The sequence below is a fragment of the Lutra lutra genome, chromosome 8, assembly GCF_902655055.1.
Source record: "Lutra lutra chromosome 8, mLutLut1.2, whole genome shotgun sequence".
Taxonomy (NCBI): Eukaryota; Metazoa; Chordata; class Mammalia; order Carnivora; family Mustelidae; genus Lutra; species Lutra lutra.
The window spans coordinates 124,326,632-124,350,537 of record NC_062285.1 but is presented as its reverse complement, the minus strand read 5'-3'; the positions used below and the strand labels follow the sequence as shown (position 1 = coordinate 124,350,537).

Genomic DNA, 23,906 nt, shown 5'->3' with positions numbered 1-23,906 from the left:
AAAACAGCATTAATTATCATTGGCTATATTTCATATTTCTTCAACAAAGTATGTCAATGGCATTTTCCATATTTTTCTATGAAATTTCTAATTAGGTGGCTTCGTACTCTGGAAAGGTAGTACAGAAACAAGATGGAAAAAATGGATTTAGAAAAAATAGTCTCTCTGAAGGGTGAAGTGATTTTTCAGGAGTATGTGGGAGTAATAAACATTTCTTTAAAGATCCCACTCTGATTTCTCTTGTTCTATGAGAAAAAAATACAACAGAATTTCAGAAGACCCAACTGAAAATATTCCATGTGCATAAATTTATTTTAAATTTTATTGCATCACATTATACAAGCATTAAACATGGCTTCATGTTGATGACTATTTAAATGTGAAAATTTATCATTCATGTCAGTACCCTTTGGCTATTTACAAGTAAGGAATTTCTATGTACTTTATATATCTCTGTATTTGTATGTACATATGTAAGAATACATGACTATACATATGTACACAGAGAAATACATCTATGGCCATACACATAGCTATAGATATGTCATATATAATAATCTCCTCAGAAAGATCTGAAATTAAAAAAAAAAAAGAAAAAGTTGTAAACAGGGTCTTGTCTCTATTGTTTGGTGACATGGAATTAGGACCATATGATGACATTCTAAGAATGTGTGTCCAGGTGTTTGAATACTCTTATTAGCCCAGTGTCTGTAAAATTCACATGGGGTAGAATGCAAAAAAGGTAGCAAACAGGCTGAAAAACAAGCCCAGTATACAAGTTCCCCTTGGTTTTAAAAACTTGAGAATGTAACTGCCCATGACGTGCATGCTTGCTTGGTCAAGAATGGTCTATGGATAGATAGCAATTGTGTGCTGCAATGTGATTTCACAGCAGCATGATTTTCCAGTAGTCCTTTAGGGTGCTGACCCCCCTGCTGCTGCCAATGTCTGCGACATGCACTGCGGCTGCGTTTTAGTCATTCACTTGAATGTGCTTTTGCACAGCTGGGAGAAGTAAACAGAATTCAGGTCCTTGGTTTGGAAATAAACTATTACCTAGAAAGAGAAAAGAAGGCATTAAAACCCTATGTACACATGATGGCTTAAGAACACAGTGTGTAATGGTTGTTTTGTACTGACTATGCATCAAAAGCATTTAAAAAATTTGTAACCTCAAACTGAGTCAGGTAGGGTACAAACATTATTATGTCTGCTTTACAGATGAACAGACTGAGTCAGAAAGGCAGTCTGAAGCAAAGTGACATCCTGCCAACTGTTGCAGGCATAGAGTCAGACAGATAAACACTATGCTTTCAAGCAAAAATTAGAAATGGCCTCTGAGGAGAGAGCAGCCCATTGTGATGAGGCTAGAAGAAGCTCCCAGTTGGTTACCAGCCCTACAGACCAGTGCAGCCCCTGGGTGTAGGTAATGTCATTGCTTCACCCTGGTCTCTAGCCACTGGAGCTCCTAGGAGCAATGTTCTTCACTAATGTCTGCCTCCTACCCCCAAACAAAGCCATCTGGATAGTCAGTCTTTTTCCTCTGATGGCTGACCAGAGTCACAGAAGAGGTGATCTGAATGGGTATCAGGACAAGGGGCTTGGAACAAATTCTAGGATTCAGAATATTAAAGCTGGATAGGCTATTAAAGTATTGTTCAGTCCAACTACTTTACTTTTACAAATGTGGAAATCAAATCCACATGAATATTCCATTCCAGGTCCTACAGATAGAGAATGGAAAAACCAGATCTAGAATCTGGCAGACTACAACAAAATGTTTAACTATACAAATTCCCTACAGTATTCTATAGCACTTTATTGCTTAATATGTGTCTCACATACATTGCCTTATTTGAACTGCATATCAGCTCTGCCAAACAAGAAGTCTCAGAAAAATTAAGCAATTTTCCCCAAATCACAGAGCCAAATGGCAAATTTGGGAAATAGCAAAATTATTATGTTGTAAAAAATGTCTTGATTTTAAGTGAAACCAAGGCCTACTTTGGAATTGAGGGTTAGAGCATTGTTCAATATCTGTATACCACTATAATACCTGTGGGTCCGGGATTTGGGTGATTTCCTCCAAGTCTACTTTCATTTCCAACTCATAATAGTCTCTGGACTTCTTAACACAGATCTGGTGTGACACAAATTCACTAACATCTCTGCAGATATCTGCTACATCTTAACCAATACAAAAAGTGAAAAACATAACTTTTCCCCCCTTGTATACCTCATTTTTCTTTTGGAGGTCAAATTTTGAACAATGATTTCAAAGTTAGTCTTCAAACGAGTGGAGACAGAGGAATGATGGGTGAGGAAGGCAAAAGAAATGCTATTGTATTAGATGTGCAGAATACCAAAAGAGAGAGCTCATCTAATCATTTCATCACTGAAGAAACAGAAGCCCAGAGGTTAACTGACTTGCCCAAGGACACATAGCTAATAGAATTGTCAGAGAGAAGGTTTCAGAAAAACTTTCTGATAAGATATGTGGGAACATTATGAAACTTTCTTACAATGTTTTTAGCCTTAATCCACCTAACCTTTATCAACTGAATTGTGTTCAAAGGGTGCCATGTATTTAACACTATGCTAACTAGTTGAAAGAATAAAATTACCATCCATAAGGACTTTCCTAAAGGTGCTTAAAATTGGGCTGGGGAAGCCTGATAACTATTTGAAAATCATAAATTAACAGTACAGATCCATATATGTGTCAATACATGTAACACTGATGAAATAACCAGGGAAGTTTATAAGAAGTGAGACTCAGTGGGCTGATGAGTCTGGGGAAAACTTAAGAGGGTATGGTGTGACATGGACCAGCCTGGTAGGAAACAATAAATGGGTGATGAAGGGAAGGCCCTCTTGGGTCAGATAAAAAGGTGACTTTCAAACTGTGGAAAGAACCAAGATGCCCTTCAATGGACGAATAGATCAGGAAGATGTGGTCCATATACACTATGGAGTATTATGCCTCCATCAGAAAGGATGAATACCCAACTTTTGTAGCAACATGGACGGGACTGGAAGAGATTCTGCTGAGTGAAATAAGTCAAGCAGAGAGAGTCAATTATCATATGGTTTCACTTATTTGTGGAGCATAACAAATAACATGGAGAACATGGGGAGATGGAGAGGAGAAGAGAGTTGAGGGAAACTGGAAGGGGAGGTGAACCATGAGAGCTATGGACTCTGAAAAAGAACCTGAGGGTTTTGAAGGGGTGGGGGGTGGGAGGTTGGGGGAACCAGGTGGTGGGTATTAGGGAGGGCATGGATTGCAAGGAGCACTGGGTGTGGTGCAAAAACAATGAATACTGTTACGCTGAAAAGAAATTAAAAAATTAAAAAAAAAAAAGGTGACTTTCCATCCCCAAGGCAACATGACTCTTCTTTCTGTTTAAAGATAATATCCAGACTAGAGTGGAAGGGTGAGAGGGAGGTTTATTTCAGAAACACTGAGGCCAACTCCTAAAGACCTTGATTGCCAGACCAAGAGTGGCATGGAGGTAGAGAAGAGTTGCATGAATTATGTGCAAAAGGAAGATAAAGTTAAATTGTGCAATTTAGAAACAGCCTGGTTTGGGAAACTTCTAAGGAGTTTGATTTCTATCAGTAGGACATGACAAGCTTTGACTCAGGAAGTTTAAAGCACCTCCTTCAGCCCAAGGAGAGGTTTTAGACCATGAGCACACTTCTCACCTACCTGGTCATGGCCACTCATTGTGGTGTGCTTTACCATTTTTCTTCCTCTCCTTTCGTTCCTTTTGGAGACGTTCCAGCTCTGCTTCATACATCATCTCCTGAATCAAGTACTTCTCTCTTCTCATTCGATCCCTTAGATCTTTCGGGAGGTCTGGGATCAAATATGAAATGAGGTGCTTTATACAAAACACGAGGTGCTAAAAACATAAAGGAGAATACAATAAGTTAGCTCTATTTACCATCCTTAGCTGGAAAGAGCCCTGGAACTTGGTGCAAGAACTCCTCTCACTCCAGCGACGTGGAGCTTCTTGTGTGTCTGGAGAGTGGAAGGAGGCCAGGGGAAGTATGTGAGCAAAGATGGTCACAGGGATAAGTGAGGACTAAACTTGGTCTGATGACAATTCACAGGGAATGAGAAAAGGAATCAGGAAAGAATGCGGAGAAGGAGTGGCCAGAGAATGTAAAGGTGAGCCAGAAGTACCTATACTATGGAGTCAGGAAGCCCAGGGTTGAATCCTGGCTCCGTAGCTTTTATTACTGAAGAGGTATCTGCTTACCTGGGAATAAGTCAGTCTGAGCTTCAATTTGCTCATGTATAAAATGGGCATCATCGTGGAAGATTATAAGAAAACATTTCAAAATGCTTTGCAGATTACCAAATTTGCTTTGCAAATTTTGATTACGAAAATGACCAGTAGGCCTAAAGGAAGTGATCATTTCAAGAAGAAACTTTTTTCTGGTAAACTGCCACAAATTCTTTTTTTTTTTTTTTAAAGATTTTATTTATTTATTTGACAGAGAGAGATCACAAGTAGACGGAGAGGCAGGCAGAGAGAGAGACAGAGGGAAGCAGGCTTCCTGCTGAGCAGAGAGCCCGATGTGGGACTCGATCCCAGGACCCTGAGATCATGACCTGAGCCAAAGGCAGCGGCTTAACCCACTGAGCCACCCAGGCGCCCAAACTGCCACAAATTCTTTACCTGACTTACTTAAAGCTGAAACTCTAGAAACACTGTCATTTCTGTTTGTCTATATGATGACCAGTAAAGTATTAGATGATAATTTAAAGGCTCTCATTATTCTAGAGTATTAAATAACTGAATTCCCAGGGAAGAACAGCTTGTCTTTTCTTGGTTACCTGGAATGAAGGAAAAAATGATGGAAGAAGAGGTACAGGAAATGTCCAGTCCAAGCCAAGAAGTAGTCCTGGTTTGCATTAATCTGACTTTAATATATGTGACAGGAGATGGAATTTCCATATATAAGTACAGTCATAGAAATGCAAATGATTTCTAGGAGCAATTTTCTTAAAGACTAAAAATAGATGATGTATTTTTACTGACATGTAATATAGGTAATTGCTAGGTAGATTAAAAGTCAATTTTGAGTCTAAGATAATACTTATTTATGTCCTGAGTGTGAGTAATGTTGTGATGACACACAACCAGAGGCTACCACTTATACAAGAGCCAGTTCAATGTTTTCCAAACTATAGTCCTTGAACATCTACATAAGAAAGAATCACCTTGGAGGGCTTGTGAAAAGCAAATTACAGACATGATGTATCTGAGTCTCCAGAAGTAGTGATGGAAAAAGCTGCAGTTTTCCTAAAGTAGAAGAACAATGGCCCTAGAACATTAGGACTGATGATTTGTGACCTATCCATAAACAATCAATAATAGACTTTCAGTTGTCTCTTGGACAACTCAAGGGGAAGAAAAAGACTTTTTAAAGAGGCTATATAAAATCACTGTAATAATTCTGGACATACATAATCACATTGAAAGTTCTCACACTTACATTTATGCATTACTCTTAGTTACTTAATTATGGCAAAGGAATTGGTTAAGAGAACATACCTCAAACACAATGATAAAAGCCAATCGAGCTGCAAGGACATGCCAAAACTGCAGTGTGTAGCCATAGGGCACCAGTGAATGAGGAGGGTCACGGTAGTCTCGGTATCTATAAATATACAGGAGAATGAATGTTATATTTCGAACTTATTTTCCTGACTCCCAAATCTCCTCAATTCCCACTATGTAGTTCTCATTCATCATAGATAGTTCAAAAAGTTTCTCTATCCCAGACTGTCTATCTCTATCCCTATCTGTCACTTGTCCATCGTTTCTTCTTCTGGTAAAAGAATATCTCTTCTCTGGGGAATTATCCATATGGGTTAGCCAGGGTTCACCCCTGACCCCTGACCCCAGTTCAAAAGATGAGTCAGACCTGATCAGCGAGAATCCTCACCAGGACTTCTGCTAGAATGACCATTTAGTAAATTATAACAAGTCCACAGAAGGTAAAATCCTGGAGCTGCTGCTGGTTCTCACAGACTGTGTGGAGAGAGCTTGCTTGTGAAGGAAGTCATTTGAACAACACAGAGCTAGCAAAGAGGCACTGTCTTGCTGACACAGCTGGAGGCTTGAGATCTAGCCATTACTAGTGTAGTTATCATCCTGCCAACTTCCCAGTTACCTGAACCAATGAATTTCTTTCTAAGTCCATTTATACTGGATTTCTGCCACTTGTCACTGAGGAGGCCTTCCTAATGTATGCTCCAACTATAACTTTTGGGTCAGCATCAAATTCCATAAACATTTGTGAAATACCTGGTTCCTATTAGGAACCAGGCACCTGTCTGAGGAACTTAAATTCATTTGACTCCATTTTATCTTTGCCACTATCATTACTATTATCACAGGTAGGAAAACTGAAAAATGACTCTCAATATTGTAGAGTTTTCACATGTCTTAAACCCAGTGTTCTTTTTCATTAGCCCCAGAAATGTGGAAAGGTCTGGAGATGCTAATTCTTCTAACAGTTCTGTGTGTAAACATACCAAATTCTCTTCTCTGAGGAAAAGTTATGATTATCCAGGCTCTCATGTAAGATAGTACCTAACATCGGGATTGCCACTAATTTGTATACGAGGATACAAGACAATTCCTATGTGGAGTATCTTTTTTTTTAATTATGTATAATTGACATATGATGTTATATTGGTTTTGGGTACAGAACTCATTGCTTTGACAAAATTTAAACATTAGTATTCATCACCATAAGTATAGCCTCCATCTGTCATCATACAACATTATTACAGTATTGACTATATTCCTTATACTGTACTTTTCATCCTGGGACTTATTATATAACTGGAGGTCTGCAATCTCCATTATCTATTTAGCCTATTCCCCTACCTACCTCCACTCTGACAATCACCACTTTGTTCTCTGTGTTTAAGAGTTCACTTGATTTGTTTTTTAGATTCCACACATAAGTGAAATCATATAGTATTTGTTTTTCTCTGACTTATTCACTTAGCATAATACTCTCTAGGTCCATCCATATTGTCACAAATGCCAAGATCTCATTCTTTTTAATGGCTGAGTAATATTTCATTGCAAGCATACAAACTACCACTTCTTTATCCATTCATCTATCAGCAGACACTTAGGTTGCTTCCATAACTTAGCTATTATACATAATGCTTCAATAAACATAAGGGCGCATGTATCTTTTTGAATTTTCGTTCTCATTTTCTTTGGGCAAATACTCAGTAGTAGAATTATTGGATTGTATGGTATTTCTAATGTTTTGAGGAACCTCCATAATGTCTTCCACAGTGGTTACACCAGTTTACATTCCCACTAATAGTGCACAAGGATTCCCTTCTCTCCACATCCTCGCCAACTCTTATTTCTTGTCTCTTTGATACTAGCCATTCTGGCTGGTGTGAGGTGATATCTCTTTGTGGTTTTGATTTGCATTTCCCTGATAGTGATGTTGAGCACCTTTTTATGTGTCTGTTAGCCATCTGTATGTTTTCTTTGGGAAGATGTCTATTCACTCTATTTTTTAATCTGGTAATTTTTTTTGGTGTTAAGTTCTTTATATATTTTGGATATAAACCCCTTATCAGATCTATTGCAAATATCTACTCCCATTTACTAGGATACCATTTTGTTTTATTGATGATTTCCTTTGCTGTGCCAAAGCTTTTTATTTCAATGTAGTCCTAGTAGTTTATTTTTGGTTTTGTTTCCCTTGCTTGAGAACACATATCCATAAATATTTTGCTGTGGCTGATGTCCAAGAGATTACTGCCCATGTTTTCTTCTAAGAGTTACATGGTTTCAGGATTCGCATTTAGGTCTTTAATCCATTCTGACTTTATTTTCTTATATGGTTATAAGAAAGTGGTCCAGTTTCATTCTTTTGCATGTAGCTGTCCAGTTTTATAACTGGAGGTTTCTCAATACCATCTGTTTAAAAGACTGTCTTTTCTCGATTGCCTCCTTTTTTCACAGATTAATTGACCATGTAGGTGTGCATTTATTTCTGGGCTGTCTATCCTAGTCCATTGGCCAATATGTCAATTTTTGTCCTATGCAGAGCATCTTTGGAAAGTACCAAGGACTATAGAAATGAGCTGTCACTATTATCTTCACAATCATCATCTTAATTATCATTAATGCTTATGGTATATAATAATTATCTATTTTGTCAGTAAAATTATATTTATAGTGCATATCTGCTGAAATTAAGAATTAATCTATTAGTGCCTTCAAGCCATTGGTTCCCTCTGTAGTGAGGAGGATTAGGTAATTGTCTAGAACATTTTTATTCTAATATATGGTTATATAAATTGTTCCTGTCAAAGGTCCAAACTATTCAGGACTAAAAGTCTGCATGAACTATTTTTTTTAAACCTTTTGCAGAGCAGAAGAATCGGGAACTGTGCTTTCTGCAATTAAGATAACAAATGTGATTTCTGTGTTTCTTTAGCTACCTATATTTCAAATGTAGTCTGAGCAAACATTCTAGAAGAAAAATGACTATGCTTTTATTATATTATTATTTATTGTATTTATAAAAAAATTTATAAAAATTGTTTCAACAGTTACTCTCATTAACTCCTTAAACTTTTTTTTACATGACAGCATTTATTAAAACAAGATTACTTTTGGAACATACTGCTCCTTTCCTATTAATGCCTCAACTCTGCTCTTTTGTCCTTCATTGTGATTGCCCCATCTCTTCACTTCTTAGACCTTGTTCAGCTTTTCATTTGAAGAATGTTAGTAAATCCCCAGATCCCTCCTAAATTCACTGGGTGAAAAATCATGGTTTTCCCTTGATTGTTTCCAAAGACACAATATGGACATATCATTCTTAAATTTCTGCTACAAATTTGTAGCAAATAAATGAATTCATTTATATCAAATATAAATACTCATTAAATAAAAGTATGAAGACTAAAAAGATTTAAAATACTTTTTATGACCCAATGATGACAGAGAGTACCAAACATGACTCTATTTATAAAACTGTACATATATGCAAGTAATAGTTTGCCCCCCCCCCCAATTCTGCTGTTTGGTTTTATGTGGTTTCAGTTACCACACCCTCCCTACCACAGTCAGGAGGTAGATGGTCCTCTTTCTGTCTATTGTCACGGTGCCAATAGTAGCCTAGTGCTAGGTCACAATGTCTATGTCATTCCCCTTACTTCATTTCTTCATGTAGGAATTATATCATCTTATATCATCAAAAGAAGGGTGAGTACAGTACTAGAATATATTTTGAGAGAGATACTACATAACTTTTCTTATAGTATTTTGTTATAATTGTTATATTATTGTTGCTAATTTATTATGACTAATTTATAAATTAAATTTTATTATGTAAGTATGTATAGGAAAAACATAACATATACAGGGTTTGGTACCAGCCACAGTTTCAAGCGTCCACTTGGGGTCTTGGAGTGTATCTCCCACAGATAAGCAAGGACTACTGAAATATGCAAAAATGAAGAAAACACTTGTTTTTAGGTGGCGATCTTACATTTTAATTAATGGATTTTTAAATATTTTAAAAATTAACATTCTGGGGCGCCTGGGTGGCTCAGTGGGTTAAGCCGCTGCCTTCGGCTCAGGTCATGATCTCAGGGTCCTGGGATCGAGTCCCGCATCGGGCTCTCTGCTCAGCAGGGAGCCTGCTTCCCTTCCTCTCTCTCTCTGCCTGCCTCTCTACCTACTTGTGATCTCTGTCTGTCAAATAAATAAATAAAATCTTTAAAAAAAATTAACATTCTTTTTTTGAAGGTAAAACATATTTTTATTTTGAGTTTTTAACTACAGATTGCATGAAATGTACATTGTCTTTTTTTATTTTGTATTTTTTTAATTAGTTTTCAGTGTACTAGAATTCATTGCTTATGCACCACACCTAATGCTCCATGCAATACACACTATTAATATTTAGAAAGCACTTACATTGGTGGCTACAGTGAGATGGCAATATCAGATAATTTCTATACAGAGATCCAATGGTTGAGAATATGCATCTATTGGCTCAACCTCTGTATAGTATACAGCCATTTGTGGATCTGTCACAGAGCTCTGCTAATTTGTGCACAAAGGATGCAATGTGCCTACACTGGCACTTCTGAGTCTTGTTCTCAGAATCTATGAAATTTTTAAGAAGTTTCAGTTTTCAGAAGCAGCAGGTTTCTGGCCTTCCTACTCCCTTAAGCCATTGTATCAAAAAGTCAAGTTTCTCTTTAGAAGACTCCTCACTGCTACCCCAAGACAATTAAATTGCAGTGTGCTAATGAGTTTGGCTGTCATCTGCTTCACTGTCCTCAGTTCTCTCCAGACTATGCACTGGAAAGCACACTGAAACTGTATTTGGGGTCTGCCTCTTTTTTTTTTTTTTAAAGATTTTATTTATTTATTTGAGAGAGAGACAGTGTGAGAGAGCATGAGCGAGGAGAAGGTCAGAGGGAGAAGCAGACTCCCCATGGAGCTGGGAGCCCGATGTGGGACTCGATCCTGGAACCCCGGGATCATGACCCGAGCCGAAGACAGTCGTCCAACCAACTGAGCCACCCAGGCATCCCATGCCTCATTTTATGATCTTAGGTAATTCATGAAGTTTCTCTGGACATTGGTTTTCCCTAGTAACACAAATATGTTCTCCATCTCACCAGGTGCTAAAATTTTGAACTCTCCCCTCTCTTCTCTGAGTTTGCAGATGAATGCTTCAGGTAGAGCTCTCAGCTGATGTGCCAGTCTACTCCTGATCCCACTGGCCTTTCCAACGAGGCAGAGGTCTGAGAGGTGCTCAGATGTCTTTGTGCTCATCTCTGTTTTTGATGCAGTGCTATTTATTTGCCAAATATTAAATATTTATTTTGATGCAGTGCTATTTATTTATTTATTTATTTATGCAAAGAAAACACTACCCTGGTGCTGCTGTAGAAACAGACAGAAAGCTAAGTTTCAAAGCTAAGTGAATCAATGTGCTACTTCTCTAATCTTCATTTAATACCTTCAAAGAAACTAAGTGGTGCAGTGGAATTAATGTTTGGAGAATTTTTTTTTTCAAGAAAGTCAGATTTGTTTTCACAAAGTAACACTTGTAATTTCTTGACTTCAATTTTACATGTGGGAAAGTCAGGGTGTTCCCACTTAAATTAGTGCATTCTCTAAAGCAGCTTTTGTTTCTCAGGAAATGGATTATTGGTTTGCAAATATATATATTTTTTCCAGTGCCAGGTATAGTTAATCTACTCCCATTTTTAAAAGTGAGAGAGTATATATACATTTAAAAGAATGATAGTGAACTTCACATAACCGCCATCCAAGTTAAGACACAGAACATGTGTCTTAACCATATTAACAAGAGACAATAACTTAGAAATGCCTCACTAGCAATCCCAGACACTCAGAAAGTTAACTGCTATTTAATTTTCTGCTTTTCTCTATAGTTACACTACTTACACAAGTGTTCCTTAATAAAACAGTGCTTAGTTTTGTCTGCTTTGAACTCTATATAAATGAAATCATATTGTATGTGTTATTTTGTGATTATATCTTTAATGTGAAATTTTTAAGTTCTAAAAATTCTTCCATTTTCTATTTGTTTGATCCAGTGATACCACTATAGTGATTATTATAATTTTATACTAATACTAATGTAAGGTAAATCTCCACTTTATTTTCCAAAAGCATTGTGACTATTCTTCATCCTTTGCATTTCCATATAACATTATTTTCAACCTCAGGTACACAGAATTGGCCTAATCATATTTAATTTTTTTAAACAAATCTCATTGATCCATTCATGTTCTTTTCTCTAACCTTTATATTTATTTAATACTTAATATGATGAACTCTCATATATCTACCATGTAACACAAGAATTAAAACCTTATCAGGAATTTATACCTTACCCCCATTCTCCTCCTTCTCCTCATCCCCTTGCTTTCCTTATTCTGAATTTCATTGTTATTATTAACAAAAGTTTGTATCAATATTCATTTGTCTGAATATTATACTGTTTAGTTTTGGTTTTGAACTTTCTAGAAAGGATATTATACTGTACATAGTCTTCTGAGGCTTGTTTTTTTTTTTTTCTTTTACAAGCATGCTACTAAGATTCTTCCTTACTCTTGTAAGTAACATCACCAAGGATATTAGCCTGTGATTTTTTTTTTCTTGTGGTATCTTTGTCTGGTTTTGGAGTTAGAATAATGTAAAATGAGTTTGGAGGTTCTATTATTTGGAAGATTCTGAGAAAAATTGGTATCAATTCTTTGAATGTGTGGTAGTAGAACCCACCAGTGAAGCTGTCTGGTCCTGGACTTTGGTTTCTTGGGAGTTTTTGTTTGTTCGTTTAGAAAGGGAGAGGCAGAGGGAGAGAGAAAATCTTAAGCAAATTCCATGCTCAGTTCGGAGGCCCACTTGGGATTCATCTCTGAGATCATGCCCTGAGCGGAAATCAAGAGTCAGAGGCTTAACCGACTAAGCACCAGGAGCCCCTGTTGGGAGGTTTTTGATTACCGATTCAATCTTTTTACTAGTAATTGGTGTGTTCCAATTTCCTGTTTCTTCCTGATTTGGTCTTGGTAATTTGTATGTTTCAAGGAATTTATCCATTCTTCTAGGTTGGTATATAATTGTTCACTAGTCTTTTACAATCCTTTGTTCTTCTGTGGTGTCAGTTATAAAGCATCTTCTTTCATTTCTCACTCATTTGAATCTTTTTTCTTAGAGAGTCTAGCTAAAGGTTTGTCAATTTATTTATCTTTTCAAACAAGCACCTCCTAGTTTCATTGATCTTTTCTATTTGTTTTTAGTCTTATTTCTGCTCTGATCTTTGTTACTTTTTTCCTTCTACTAACTTCATTTGTTCTTTTTGTTTATTTTTGTTCTTTGAGCTATAAAGTTAGGTTGAGATTTTTCTTGTTTCTTGAGATAGATGTTTATTGCTATGAACTTCCCTCTTAGGACTGCTTTATCCCATATGTTTTGTTATGCTGTATTTCTATTTCCAAATGTCTCAAGCTATGTCTTATTTCCCTTTTGACCCACTAGATGTTCAGTAATATGTTTAATCTCCACATACTTGTGAATCTTTCCAGTTTTCTTTTTGTAATTTCTCATTTTATACCACCAGAGTCAGAAAAGATGCTTCATGTGATTTCAATCTTAAATTTATTAAGATTTGTTTTAATGATCTATCCTGGAGAATGTTTCTCTTTTTAATTTAAATTCAATATAGTTAACAATGTATTTTAGTTTCAGAGTCAGAGTTTAGTGATTAATCAGTTGCATATAACACCCAGTGGTCATTATATCAAGTGCCCTCCTTAATGCCTATCACCCAGTTACCTCATCCCCCGCCTCCTCCCCTCTACCAGCAACCCTCAGTTTGTTTCCCATAGTTAGGATTCTCTTATAGTTTGTCTCCCTCTCTGATTTCATCTTATTTTACTACCCCCCTTCTCTAATGATACCCTTTTGTTTCTTAAATTCCACATATGAGATCATATAGTTGTCTTTCTGATTCATCTATTTTAGTTAGCATAATACCCTCTAGTTCCATCCACATTGCTGCAAATGGTAAGATTTCATTTTTTGATGGCTGAGAAAAATTCCATTGTGTATGTATGTATGTATGTGTGTGTCATCTTCTTTATCCATTCATCTGTTGGTGGACATCTGGGCTTTTTCCATAGTTTGGCTATTGTGGACATTGAGGCTATAAACACTGGGGTGCAGGTTCTCCTCAAATTACTATGTTTGTATCCTTTGGGTAAATACTTAGTAGTGCAATTGCTGGATTGTAGGGTAGCTATATTTCTTACTTTTTGAGGAGCCTTCATATGGTTTTTCAGAGTGGCTGCACCAACTTGCCTTCCCACCAATAGTGTAAGAAGGTTCCCCTTTCTCCACATCCTTGCTAACATTTGTTGTTTCCTGACTTGTTGATTTTGGCCTTTCTGACTGGTGTGAAGTGTTATCTTATGTGGTTTTGATTTGTATTCTGGAGAATGTTTTATGTGCACTTGAGAAGTATGTATTCTGTTGCTTTTGGATGAAATGTTCTGTATAAATCTATAACATGCTGTATAGGCCAATATTATTTTATTGAATTTCTGTCTGGGTGATTTATTCATTGATGTAAGTGGGGTATTAAAGTTCTCTACTATTAGTGTATTGCTATCTATTTTTCCCTTAGGTCTATTAATATTTGTTTTATATACCAGGTGCCCCTGTGTTGGGTATGTTGAGAAATCTTGTTGGATTGACTGACCTCTTTATCATTTATAACGATCTTGTCTATTATATTCTTTTCTTAAAAAAGTCTATATTTAAAGGAGACAATATAGGTATCCCAGTTTTCCTAGGTTTTTATTTGCATGGAATATCTTTTTCAATCCCTTAACTTTCAGACTATTTATATCCTTACATCAGAAGTGAGTCTCATAGGTAGCAAATAGATCAGTCTTGATTTTTTATACATTCAGCCACTCTATGTCTTTTGACTGAAGAATTTATTTTGTTTATATTTAAAGTAGTTACTGACATGTATTACTTACTGCCATTTTAAAATTATTTTCTGGCTGTTTTGTAGTTCCGGTTTATTTTTTTCTTCCTCTCTCCCTTTATGATTTGATGGCTTTCTTTAGTGGTGGGCTTAGATTCCTTTCTCTTTTGTATCTCTACTGTAGGTTTTTTGCTTTGTGGTTAATCTAACCTATAACAACTAATAATCTAGTTGATAATTATTTAAGTTTCATCACATTCCGAAGCTCTATATCTTTATTCTCTATATCTTTACTCTCCCTCCATTTTTAAAAAGATTTTATTTGTATTTATTTGACAGAGAGAGAGAGATCACAAGTAGGCAGAGAGGCAGGCAGAGACAGAGGGGGAAGCAGGCTCCCCTCTGAGTAGAGAGCCCAATGTGGGGCTTGATCTCAGGACCCTGAGATCATGACCTGAGGCAAAGGCAAAGGCTTAACCCACTGAGCCACCCAGGTGCCCCTACTCTCCCTCCATTTTGTTTTTATGTCACAATGTCCATATTTTGTGTGTCCCTCAAATAATTATTGTGGTTATAATGATTTTTTCTACTTTTGTTTTTTAATCTCATACTAACTTTGTAAGTGATCATTCCCACTTCTTTTCTATATACATACCAGTGCAATTTATACTTTCATCTGTTTTCTTGTTACTAATTAGTGCCTCCTTCATTTTAACTTAAAGAAGTCCCTTTAACATTTCTTGTTAGGCTGGTCAAAAAGTGATGAACTCCTTTAGCTTTTGCTTGTCTGGAAAACTCTTCAACTCTCCTTCAATTTTGAAGGACATTGTTCCTGGGCAGAATATTCTTGGTGGGCAGGTTGCTGTTTTTTTTTTTTTTTTTTTTTCCTTTTAGCACTTTGAATAGTTCATGCCACTTCCTCTGGCCTATAAAACTTCTACTGAGAAATCTGGTAGTTTTATTGAGGGGAGGGTTCCCCTTGTATATAACAAGTTGTTTTTCTCTTACTGCTTTTAATATTCTTTTTATAAAGTCTTGGTATAGGTCTCTTTGGTTTACTCTTATATGGCTCTCTGGATCTGGATGTCTGCCTTCTATCCCAGAGATTCTGTTTTAATTTTTTAGGTCACAGCCTGGTCAAGAGGAGATTTTAAAATTCTCCAGTGGATTTTAATGCATGATCAAGGTTGAGAACCACTGCTTTAAACCCACTCAGTCAGAAAGAGCTGTCTGAGCAAAACCTCCCCATGGCAGAGCCAGCCCAGGTTTGGCTAAGAGTGCCATACTCACCTGCAATACTTGAGAGGAGTCCCCGAAAACTCACTGCCATCAGACTCAGGCTCAGATCGGTTCTCAAAGTCAGAAATTCGAAACACAGATAAGCTGGCATTTACATAGCCAACCATGCACCTAAAAGAGAAAAATAATTCTATAATTAGTTCTCTGATCACCTCTGCATCCAATTCCTAGAAGCTCTTCCTAGAAGCTCTTGCACTTGTAAATGCCTTTAGCTTTACCATAAGCACTCAAGTTAGGATATACTGAAAAACTCTGGGTATGTGGAATCAGAAACAAGTCATTCTTTTATTCCATTCTTCTTGTTCAGAATCATCATCCAGAACATCACTACCCCAATCAATACTTCAGTGAAATAGGTGAAAGACAGCATTGCATGATTAATAGGCAAATCACTGTTTCTTTCCTTGATGATGTAAACACACATACACACACAAACACATTCCTTTATTAATGAATATCTATACTCTGTCATAATCCCTCAAGTGTGACTGGTTTTTCTATGACCCTCCCCATCCAAATCACATCCCTTGCTACAGTCATGCTAAGCTACATTCCCTGCATATACCATATGCTTTCATGCCTCTGTTCAGGTTATCTTTTCTATTTTCTCTTCATTTCTTTCTAAGTGGAAATAGTGCTCATTTTTCAATGAGCAACTAAAATGGCACTCCTTCTGGGGAGATGTCCTAATCCCACCAGAAAAAGACTCATTCCTCTTCTGTATGGTGCCGCTGTACCTAACTGCACCATTACCATACAGCTTGTGCTTGAGGTGCCTGCATGGTTGGAGGTCTTCTCCTTTAGTTTTTGGAGCTGAGCAGGTGTCATAAGTATTTTTATGTTTTGTGTAGTGTAGGAATCCACTAAATATCAAATTCAACTGATTTCAGTTGAGGAAAACTAAAGTATCAGAGATTCTATCATGGCCTTAAGAATGGACCAGGAATAAAATTATTACCTACATATCCCACAGCTAATAAGCTTCTTGAGGACACATCTTCTATTCTGTATGAGGAGTCAGTATATTACAGTACTAAAAACTTGGGTTTGAGGGTCAAACTGTATGTCTTCTACTTTCTAGCCATGCAAATTTGGCAAGTTATGTAACTTCATTAAACAACAGACGTGCCTAACTCATAGGGTCATTGTGGGGATTAAATGAAACAATACATGTAAAGTGAGTGATAGAGTGTCTAGCATATAGCAAGATCTTAATTAAATGTGAGTGGCTACTATTAATTTTATTTCTTGTACCTTGCAGAAGGTCAATAAATAATTATTGATTTAATGAATAAATCATAGATTTAAATTCTCTTCATTAACTTGTCTGGCATGATTATTCCAAGCTGCTGAACACCAAACCAAAACGATGACACACAGGTAGTTCTGAGAGGACATAAGTTCTGTGTGTTGTCTTGATCAAGACAAATCACTGAGGTTTTATCAGGGCCTTAAAAAAATGAACCAAGCAGAAGGACCCATTTGTCAAGTCACTCATGGGTGAAACACATGGTCAGTGGGTGTGTAATATGCCTTAATCCAACTGGCCGCAGGTCTCCCCTAGCACTCCTTAGAAGGGTAATTTGGAATAATTACCTCATCTTTGAACTGCCTAGAACATGACATGAAAGCAAATGAGTGCTTTGATGATTATTAGCTCTCATAGAGAGGAAGACAGTTTTTGTGAACTATAGAATATAGCAGAGTCTTCTCAGGAGCCAAACAGTGAGAGACGAAAGGTGCTCTGGAAACTTGCAGAAAACAGGCCGAACATTGAAATGAAATATTCACAAGCCTCCTGCACTCTTTCTTACTACCCAAAGCAGCCCTGCAGTTTTATTGAGATTAAAACTGTGGCTTAATGACTGCTCTGTCCAAAAACTCAATTGAGGAAAAATCTAAATTTAAGTAAAATATCAGTCTCATGGACAACACTCTCCTTTCGAAATAAAGAGGATGTATCTTTGAACTATTTCTTAAGCATATTCATGTAATGTCAGTTATAAATCCAGCTTGAAAATGTGTGTTTGGTTCTGTGCTCCTGTGTACAAAGCATCACACATGGACATAGGACATATATACACAGTTATTCACTGCATAAGTCTTCCTTCCATATCCTTTCCATAATCAGGGAAGAAGAGGGACTGCTAATACTGAACTGTCTGGGCATTTCTCAAAGTCTTTTCACTGTGGTAGAATCTTAGCTATTGCCCACAATAAATAGTTAAGGAGTTTTGGAGGTTGGTTTGGTTGGAGCACTTTTGATTTAGAGTCAGCCTCAATTGAAATAGGGCATTTCTATGGGTGAATTAAATAATAATAAGTATAATTTGACTATGCACATGCTATCTCAAAAGCCTGTAACATTCTAAAATTTGACAATGCTGCTCCTCTATGAGTTAATTTCTAAAGCATTTCCGAATTGGAAAGACAACAACAACAACAAACAAACAAACCTTAAAAAGGATAATAAAGTAGCTGGTGGGGCAGAACATAAGATTCATGAAGAAACTTATACCAAAGCAACTATTTGCAAACAAGAAAAATGACCAATGGATTAGAAGATAGAAGGTAGATCTATAAATATTCAAAGTGGCAGAAGGCTCTTATGTGAAAGATGATATATGAAAAATAGCCCAGGGGAGCCCAATAAACCTAAGTCAAGAAGACTCTTAGGTCTCCATGAACATTGTCTTAAATCTAATAAGCTGTCAACATTCTAAAGCTTTGATTCACTATCAACTGCACGTAAATGTTCCCATATTATTTTCGGGTTTTGGGTTTTCCCCACAAACCAAAACAGGTTTCATTACATTTGTGGTCCAGGAAGAATTTAAATAACCACAGGGACTTAAACCCCCAGAGAATTTTCTCCTGTTGGATAAGCTAGATAAACATTATGTGGCAATGGCCCCCAGGGCTGTGTGGTTCAGGATGGCAAGAACTGTATGAGTCTAGGCTTTGCCTTCATGTGGGTTCCATCAGTTACTCCACCTTGTGATTCTGGATTTAACCTCTCAGTCTCTTTCTGCTCCTCAAAGTGAGGGTAATACTGCACGTCCCAGTCCTGGGGTTGTTTTGAGAATCAAATGCAAAACAAATGGGAAAGTGGTTTAAACAAAGGCAAGCTTTTCTAGGCTCAAACAGAGGATGTTGGCAACAGTTAAAATTAGAAAGACTACATGAGTAATATAGTATGTCTTTAAGTCTCTTAAAATGGGATGGCTCACTTGAAGTTGCTAGATAATTAGTGTCTAATGGCCACATGGTTATTACAGTAAAGAACTTTATAGAAGCCTCTTCAAATAGCTGGATTGTAAGCTTTACTGCTTTCAACCATCCATGCCTTAGAGCAGTTAAGTAAGATTAATAATGAAATTGGACCTAGGCCAGGGGTACATGAATTTGGTTGACTTGATTTGGTAGCACTTTATTCCTTGGGGCTAACCTAACTACAGTAGTTATATAGATTAGTTTCGTTCTGACTGGTAAACCAGGAAGCAGAGCTGCCTGTGCGAGTAGTCATAGCCCATGTGGGATGATTTCTGGGACATTGAAAAGTCTCCCAAAACATACTCTACTCTGACTTACAGACATCTAAATTCCACAATTAGAACTGGATTATTTTTACTTTAGCCAAAGAAGATTTTTTTCTCCTATTAAAAAGTATATAGAAACGAATTCTAGGGGATGTGTTATAATTTTGCTTGGACTTTACCTGACCAGAAATACCCAGAAAGTCATGACTTTTGGGGATCACTTAGGTGATGCCACAGAATTGAACTTGCCTGAGGTAATATGTACCTTGGTCAGGTCAATAGCCAGGAAAGAATCATTCAGTTACTTATTCCACAAATATTTATTGAGTACCTACAGGATACTTATCACATGGTTGCACATTTCTGGTGCAGAATTTGTAGAGTCTCCATATGATGTCACAAGAGGAATCAGATTGTAACTGTCCTCTTACAAACTTATAAAAATGGCATAACTGTATACTATATCATGCACTACTTGTTTTGGCTTACACATATTAGCATACTGTACATTTCTGAATTCATAGTGGGCAGGGTTAGGGGTAGGGGAAATGATTAATTTCACCCAAAGTTTACCTGTATTGAGCCCCAACTCTTCAGTCAATCAGGATGTGATTTCCTTGGCTGCAAGTGTCCTCATAACTTTACCTCCCCCACTACTGTCCTTCTCATCCTGGGTTGCTCCAATGCAGAAGCTTTTGACTGAGTGTACCAGCATCACACAGTGCATAGGAAATGGAGATTTCATGACAGTTTTATGACAAACTTACTTTTGTCCAGCTTCTCCTTGGCCTGCACAAGGTCCATACTTATAAGCATACACCAAGCGAGGGATAAAGTCAGATGTTATCGCTATGACAAATGCGTTTGTAATAACCGAGAGAATTCCAATGCCTTCAAGAATTCCATACCAAATTCCTATTCAAAGAGAAGTGTTATATTAGTTCCAGACACAACAGCAGGAATAACAGTATGAAAACAACTGGGGTAACTCATTTCAATAGTCCTTTCCATGGGTCCATTCAAATTCCTAAATACACTTGTCACCAAGAGTAAGAATTTGTACTTGCAAACACCTTGGCATTGGAGGAGTTTCTGGGAAAGTGTCAATGCTCATGACTTAATGAGTCCGTCAGGATCAGACTTAAGTCAGAGAGTTCTAGTCAGTGATAAGGCACCAATACATTATCCAATAAGACGAGCACTTCCACTGTCAAGCCACTACGAGAATGGGAATTCCTGAAGGGTGCTGACATCTGGGTGGGCCCAGTGCCTGTTGCACTGACCTGGGATAGGTGCTCACTGAATGTGGTTTCTTTCATATGGAGGTTAGAGACTGCTGTGAGCCATGTACATCTATATTCAATTCTCTTCCATATACACTGAGTGCCTGCTGGTTCTGTTCTAAGCATTTGATGCAGAAGTAAATAAAAGATCATCTCTGATCTCAGGCAGTGCTCAAGAGGCTGCATTTGATTAGACTCAGCCTCTCCTGTCAAAGACCAAAGGCCATCTCTGTCTTTAGAAAAAGTGGATTATGCTTTATGTGACTCAGGGAAACATTTGGGCAAAATAAAGCAAATGGAAGATTACTTTAAAAAGGAAATAAGTGATAATAAATCAAAATTCTAGATTCCAAGTTCAAATAACAAAATTGAAAATCTATTTAAGCACAAATTCTCTAGTATTGGAAATTATAAATTTCCAAATAGGCACCTTTACTTCTTGTCTCATATTATTTAAAGCTAACATAATTATTCTTTTGTAAGAATAAGTTAAGTCATCTTACATGGAAACCATAAGTAAAAATCTAGAGTTGGTGTTTGTTTTTACTTTATCCACCATACAGTTAATATCTTTAAAACATTTCAAATCCAACTTACCTATGTCTTTGGCCCTTGAAGCTAAAGGTCGCCTCCACTGTGTGACAAATTTGTAGGCATCAAGTCGAATTTCAATTATGTTATTCAGTAAGGCCAGAAGTGGTGCTAGGGGAAAAGCTGCCACAAAGATAGTTGTGAATCCAAATTGAAGAACTAGAGAAGAAAAAAAGGAAAAAGAACAGAGTCTTGGTTTTCCATTACTATTTTCAAAAGGAAAATAATCTGAAAGTGTCCTTGTCTTCACCCATATTTTTTCCAATATAGAAGCCCAGGAAACATCTCTTTCACAAAGATGGCCAGGATGCTGGAAAAAGAGGCATTACCTGGACCTGGAAGGAATGACATCCTAGGAGCAATGATCATACCTAGGATCCAGATCTTGTTTTCTAAGTACCATTGTTTAATAAAAGGTACACAGCTCCTTGAAAAAAATGTTTGATTCTAGAGCCATTGCAGGAAAATACAAGGGAAGGCTGGAATATCTCATAATGCCAGAAAGTTAGGAAGTCCTTGAAATGGAATGGGGAGCATATCAGTAGGACACAGGACAAACCCGAAGGAGCTACCAATGGCAAAAGTGCGAACAATATATACAACAAAATAAATGATAGTATTGCGTTAAATCTAAAGACTAAATATCTAATATACTAATATAATGCTGATATAAATAACTGAATAAATGGGGGAGAAGGGATAGCTCCTCCCTATGGTAGAATTTTAATTAATAAATTAGAAAATAAGTGCATAAAAATAAATATAAAAGAAATGATAAAGATACAAAATCACTGTTGGTCAAAAACATCACAGTAATTATTACAGGCAAGAACCACCAAAGAATGCTAAAGTTAATAGGGGAATTATAGTTAAAAAAATAGGACATTTCGGGGCGCCTGGGTGGCTCAGTGGGTTAAGCCGCTGCCTTCGGCTCAGGTCATGATCTCAGGGTCCTGGGATCGAGTCCCACATAGGGCTCTCTGCTCAGCGGGGAGCCTGCTTCCCTCTCTCTCTCTCTGCCTGCCTCTCCATCTACTTGTGATCTCTCTCTGTCAAATAAATAAATAAAATCTTTAAAAAAAATAGGACATTTGTATATTCTCAAAGTATCTCCCTATGTGAGAGTAATTACAGAGAAAAAAACACATTTTTGGGGGTGGGGCAACCATTATCTTCACAGTGGAAAAGCTGGTAGTCAATATTACTTGTAATAAGACATATTGACATCTCATGCCCCTGTTATGATAATACTGAGCATACACCATTTCTGTGGTGATCTTGTCAAAAAGGCATAACCTCATCCTAATCATGAGAAAACATTAGATAAACCCAAATTGAAGGACCTTCTCCTGAACTCTTAGCCAGTACTCTTCAAGTGTATTAAGATCATGAAAAACAAAGAACTGTCCTAGATTAGAAGAAACTAAGGAGATACAACATTAAATGCAATGTTGGATCCAGGATGGGTCACGGACAAGAAAAAGTTAAAAAAAAAACCCTGGTAATATTAATACAAGGTTTGTGATTAGTTAATAGTGTATTAATGGTTATTTTCTGGTTTCAATAAATATATAACATATTAGGGGAAATAAGGTGACGAGTATAGGGGAACTCTATTATTTTTGCAACTTTGCAAAATAAAATGTTAAAAACAAACTCAAACAAACAAACAAAAAGGCAGTCCTGATGCAAAGCAACCAGAGAGCATAAATGAAAATTTAAAAATACAACTTATTGGGTATTGTGGACTGCAAAAAAGTACTTGGCTAAATGAATGACTGTATAGTTTGTTTTTGCTTTTTTAGAGTATTTTAGAAACTAATAATGACTAACACTTATATACCATTTCTCTGTAACAGCCACTGTTCTAATTACTTCACATATATTAGCTCATTTAGTTTTCATAATAACCCTATCGTATTGGCATTATTATTACCCTTACTTTACGGGTGAGGAAATGGAGGCACTAAGAGATCAAATAACTTACTTGACACACAACTAAGAAGCAATTCCAACATGGGTAATGTGGTTCCAGAGTCCTGAAGAGTCAGTCCATTTACCTCATCTCTGTGGCACTGCCACCTCCAGGGTGTCACCTGTCTTGGGTCATATTCATACTCCATGCCTATGCTTCACTCACCGATAGACACAGCCATCTCCCTTAGTTTTCCCCTTAGTGTTATCTTTTTGTTCACTTCTTTCCTTGGGTCAGTACCTCTACTTTCATGACTTCATTATTATCTCTCTGGTAAGGATTCTCAATTCTCTATCTCGCACCTTGAATCTTATCAAGGAGTTTCCAGTTGTCTGCTATTATGCTATATAGAAGCAGCACTCTTCAAACCCTGATTCAATCTTAAACCTCAATCCCTCATCCTTAAATATGTTTCTCCCTTCATGTCTTCCTTCCCTTCAGATTTGTCTTGCACAAAAACCAAGTCTCCACTCTCCCTACTGGAGTTCAGGCACTCCTGTTCTAACTGACTTCTCTTTCTCAGATTTTCACCTGCTTCCCCCATCTCACTGCTGTCAATATTCGTTAAAGCCCATAAAGAATCATCAATCTTCTCTCTATTCTGAACATTTCAGAAGGTTCTTATTGCCTATAGACTAAACCCCAAACTTTTCACTGTGCCATTCA

The 23,906-nt window shown here is 37.0% G+C and overlaps 1 protein-coding gene across 2 annotated transcripts in view; it reads right to left on the bottom strand.

Moving 5' to 3' along the window:
• Positions 1–309: 309 nt before the first annotated feature.
• Positions 310–23,906, bottom strand: part of ANO4 (anoctamin 4) — a 462,190-nt gene continuing 438,593 nt past the window's right edge. For both annotated transcript variants that reach the window (XM_047742883.1, XM_047742884.1), the window contains 6 exons: positions 21,272–21,424; positions 20,159–20,306; positions 15,844–15,963; positions 5,571–5,676; positions 3,713–3,908; positions 310–1,056 (listed from right to left, as the gene is read on the bottom strand). In XM_047742883.1, the coding sequence (XP_047598839.1) occupies positions 3,717–3,908; positions 5,571–5,676; positions 15,844–15,963; positions 20,159–20,306; positions 21,272–21,424 (719 nt within the window). In that variant the 3' untranslated portion in view covers positions 310–1,056; positions 3,713–3,716. The remainder of the gene's footprint in view (positions 1,057–3,712; positions 3,909–5,570; positions 5,677–15,843; positions 15,964–20,158; positions 20,307–21,271; positions 21,425–23,906) is intronic.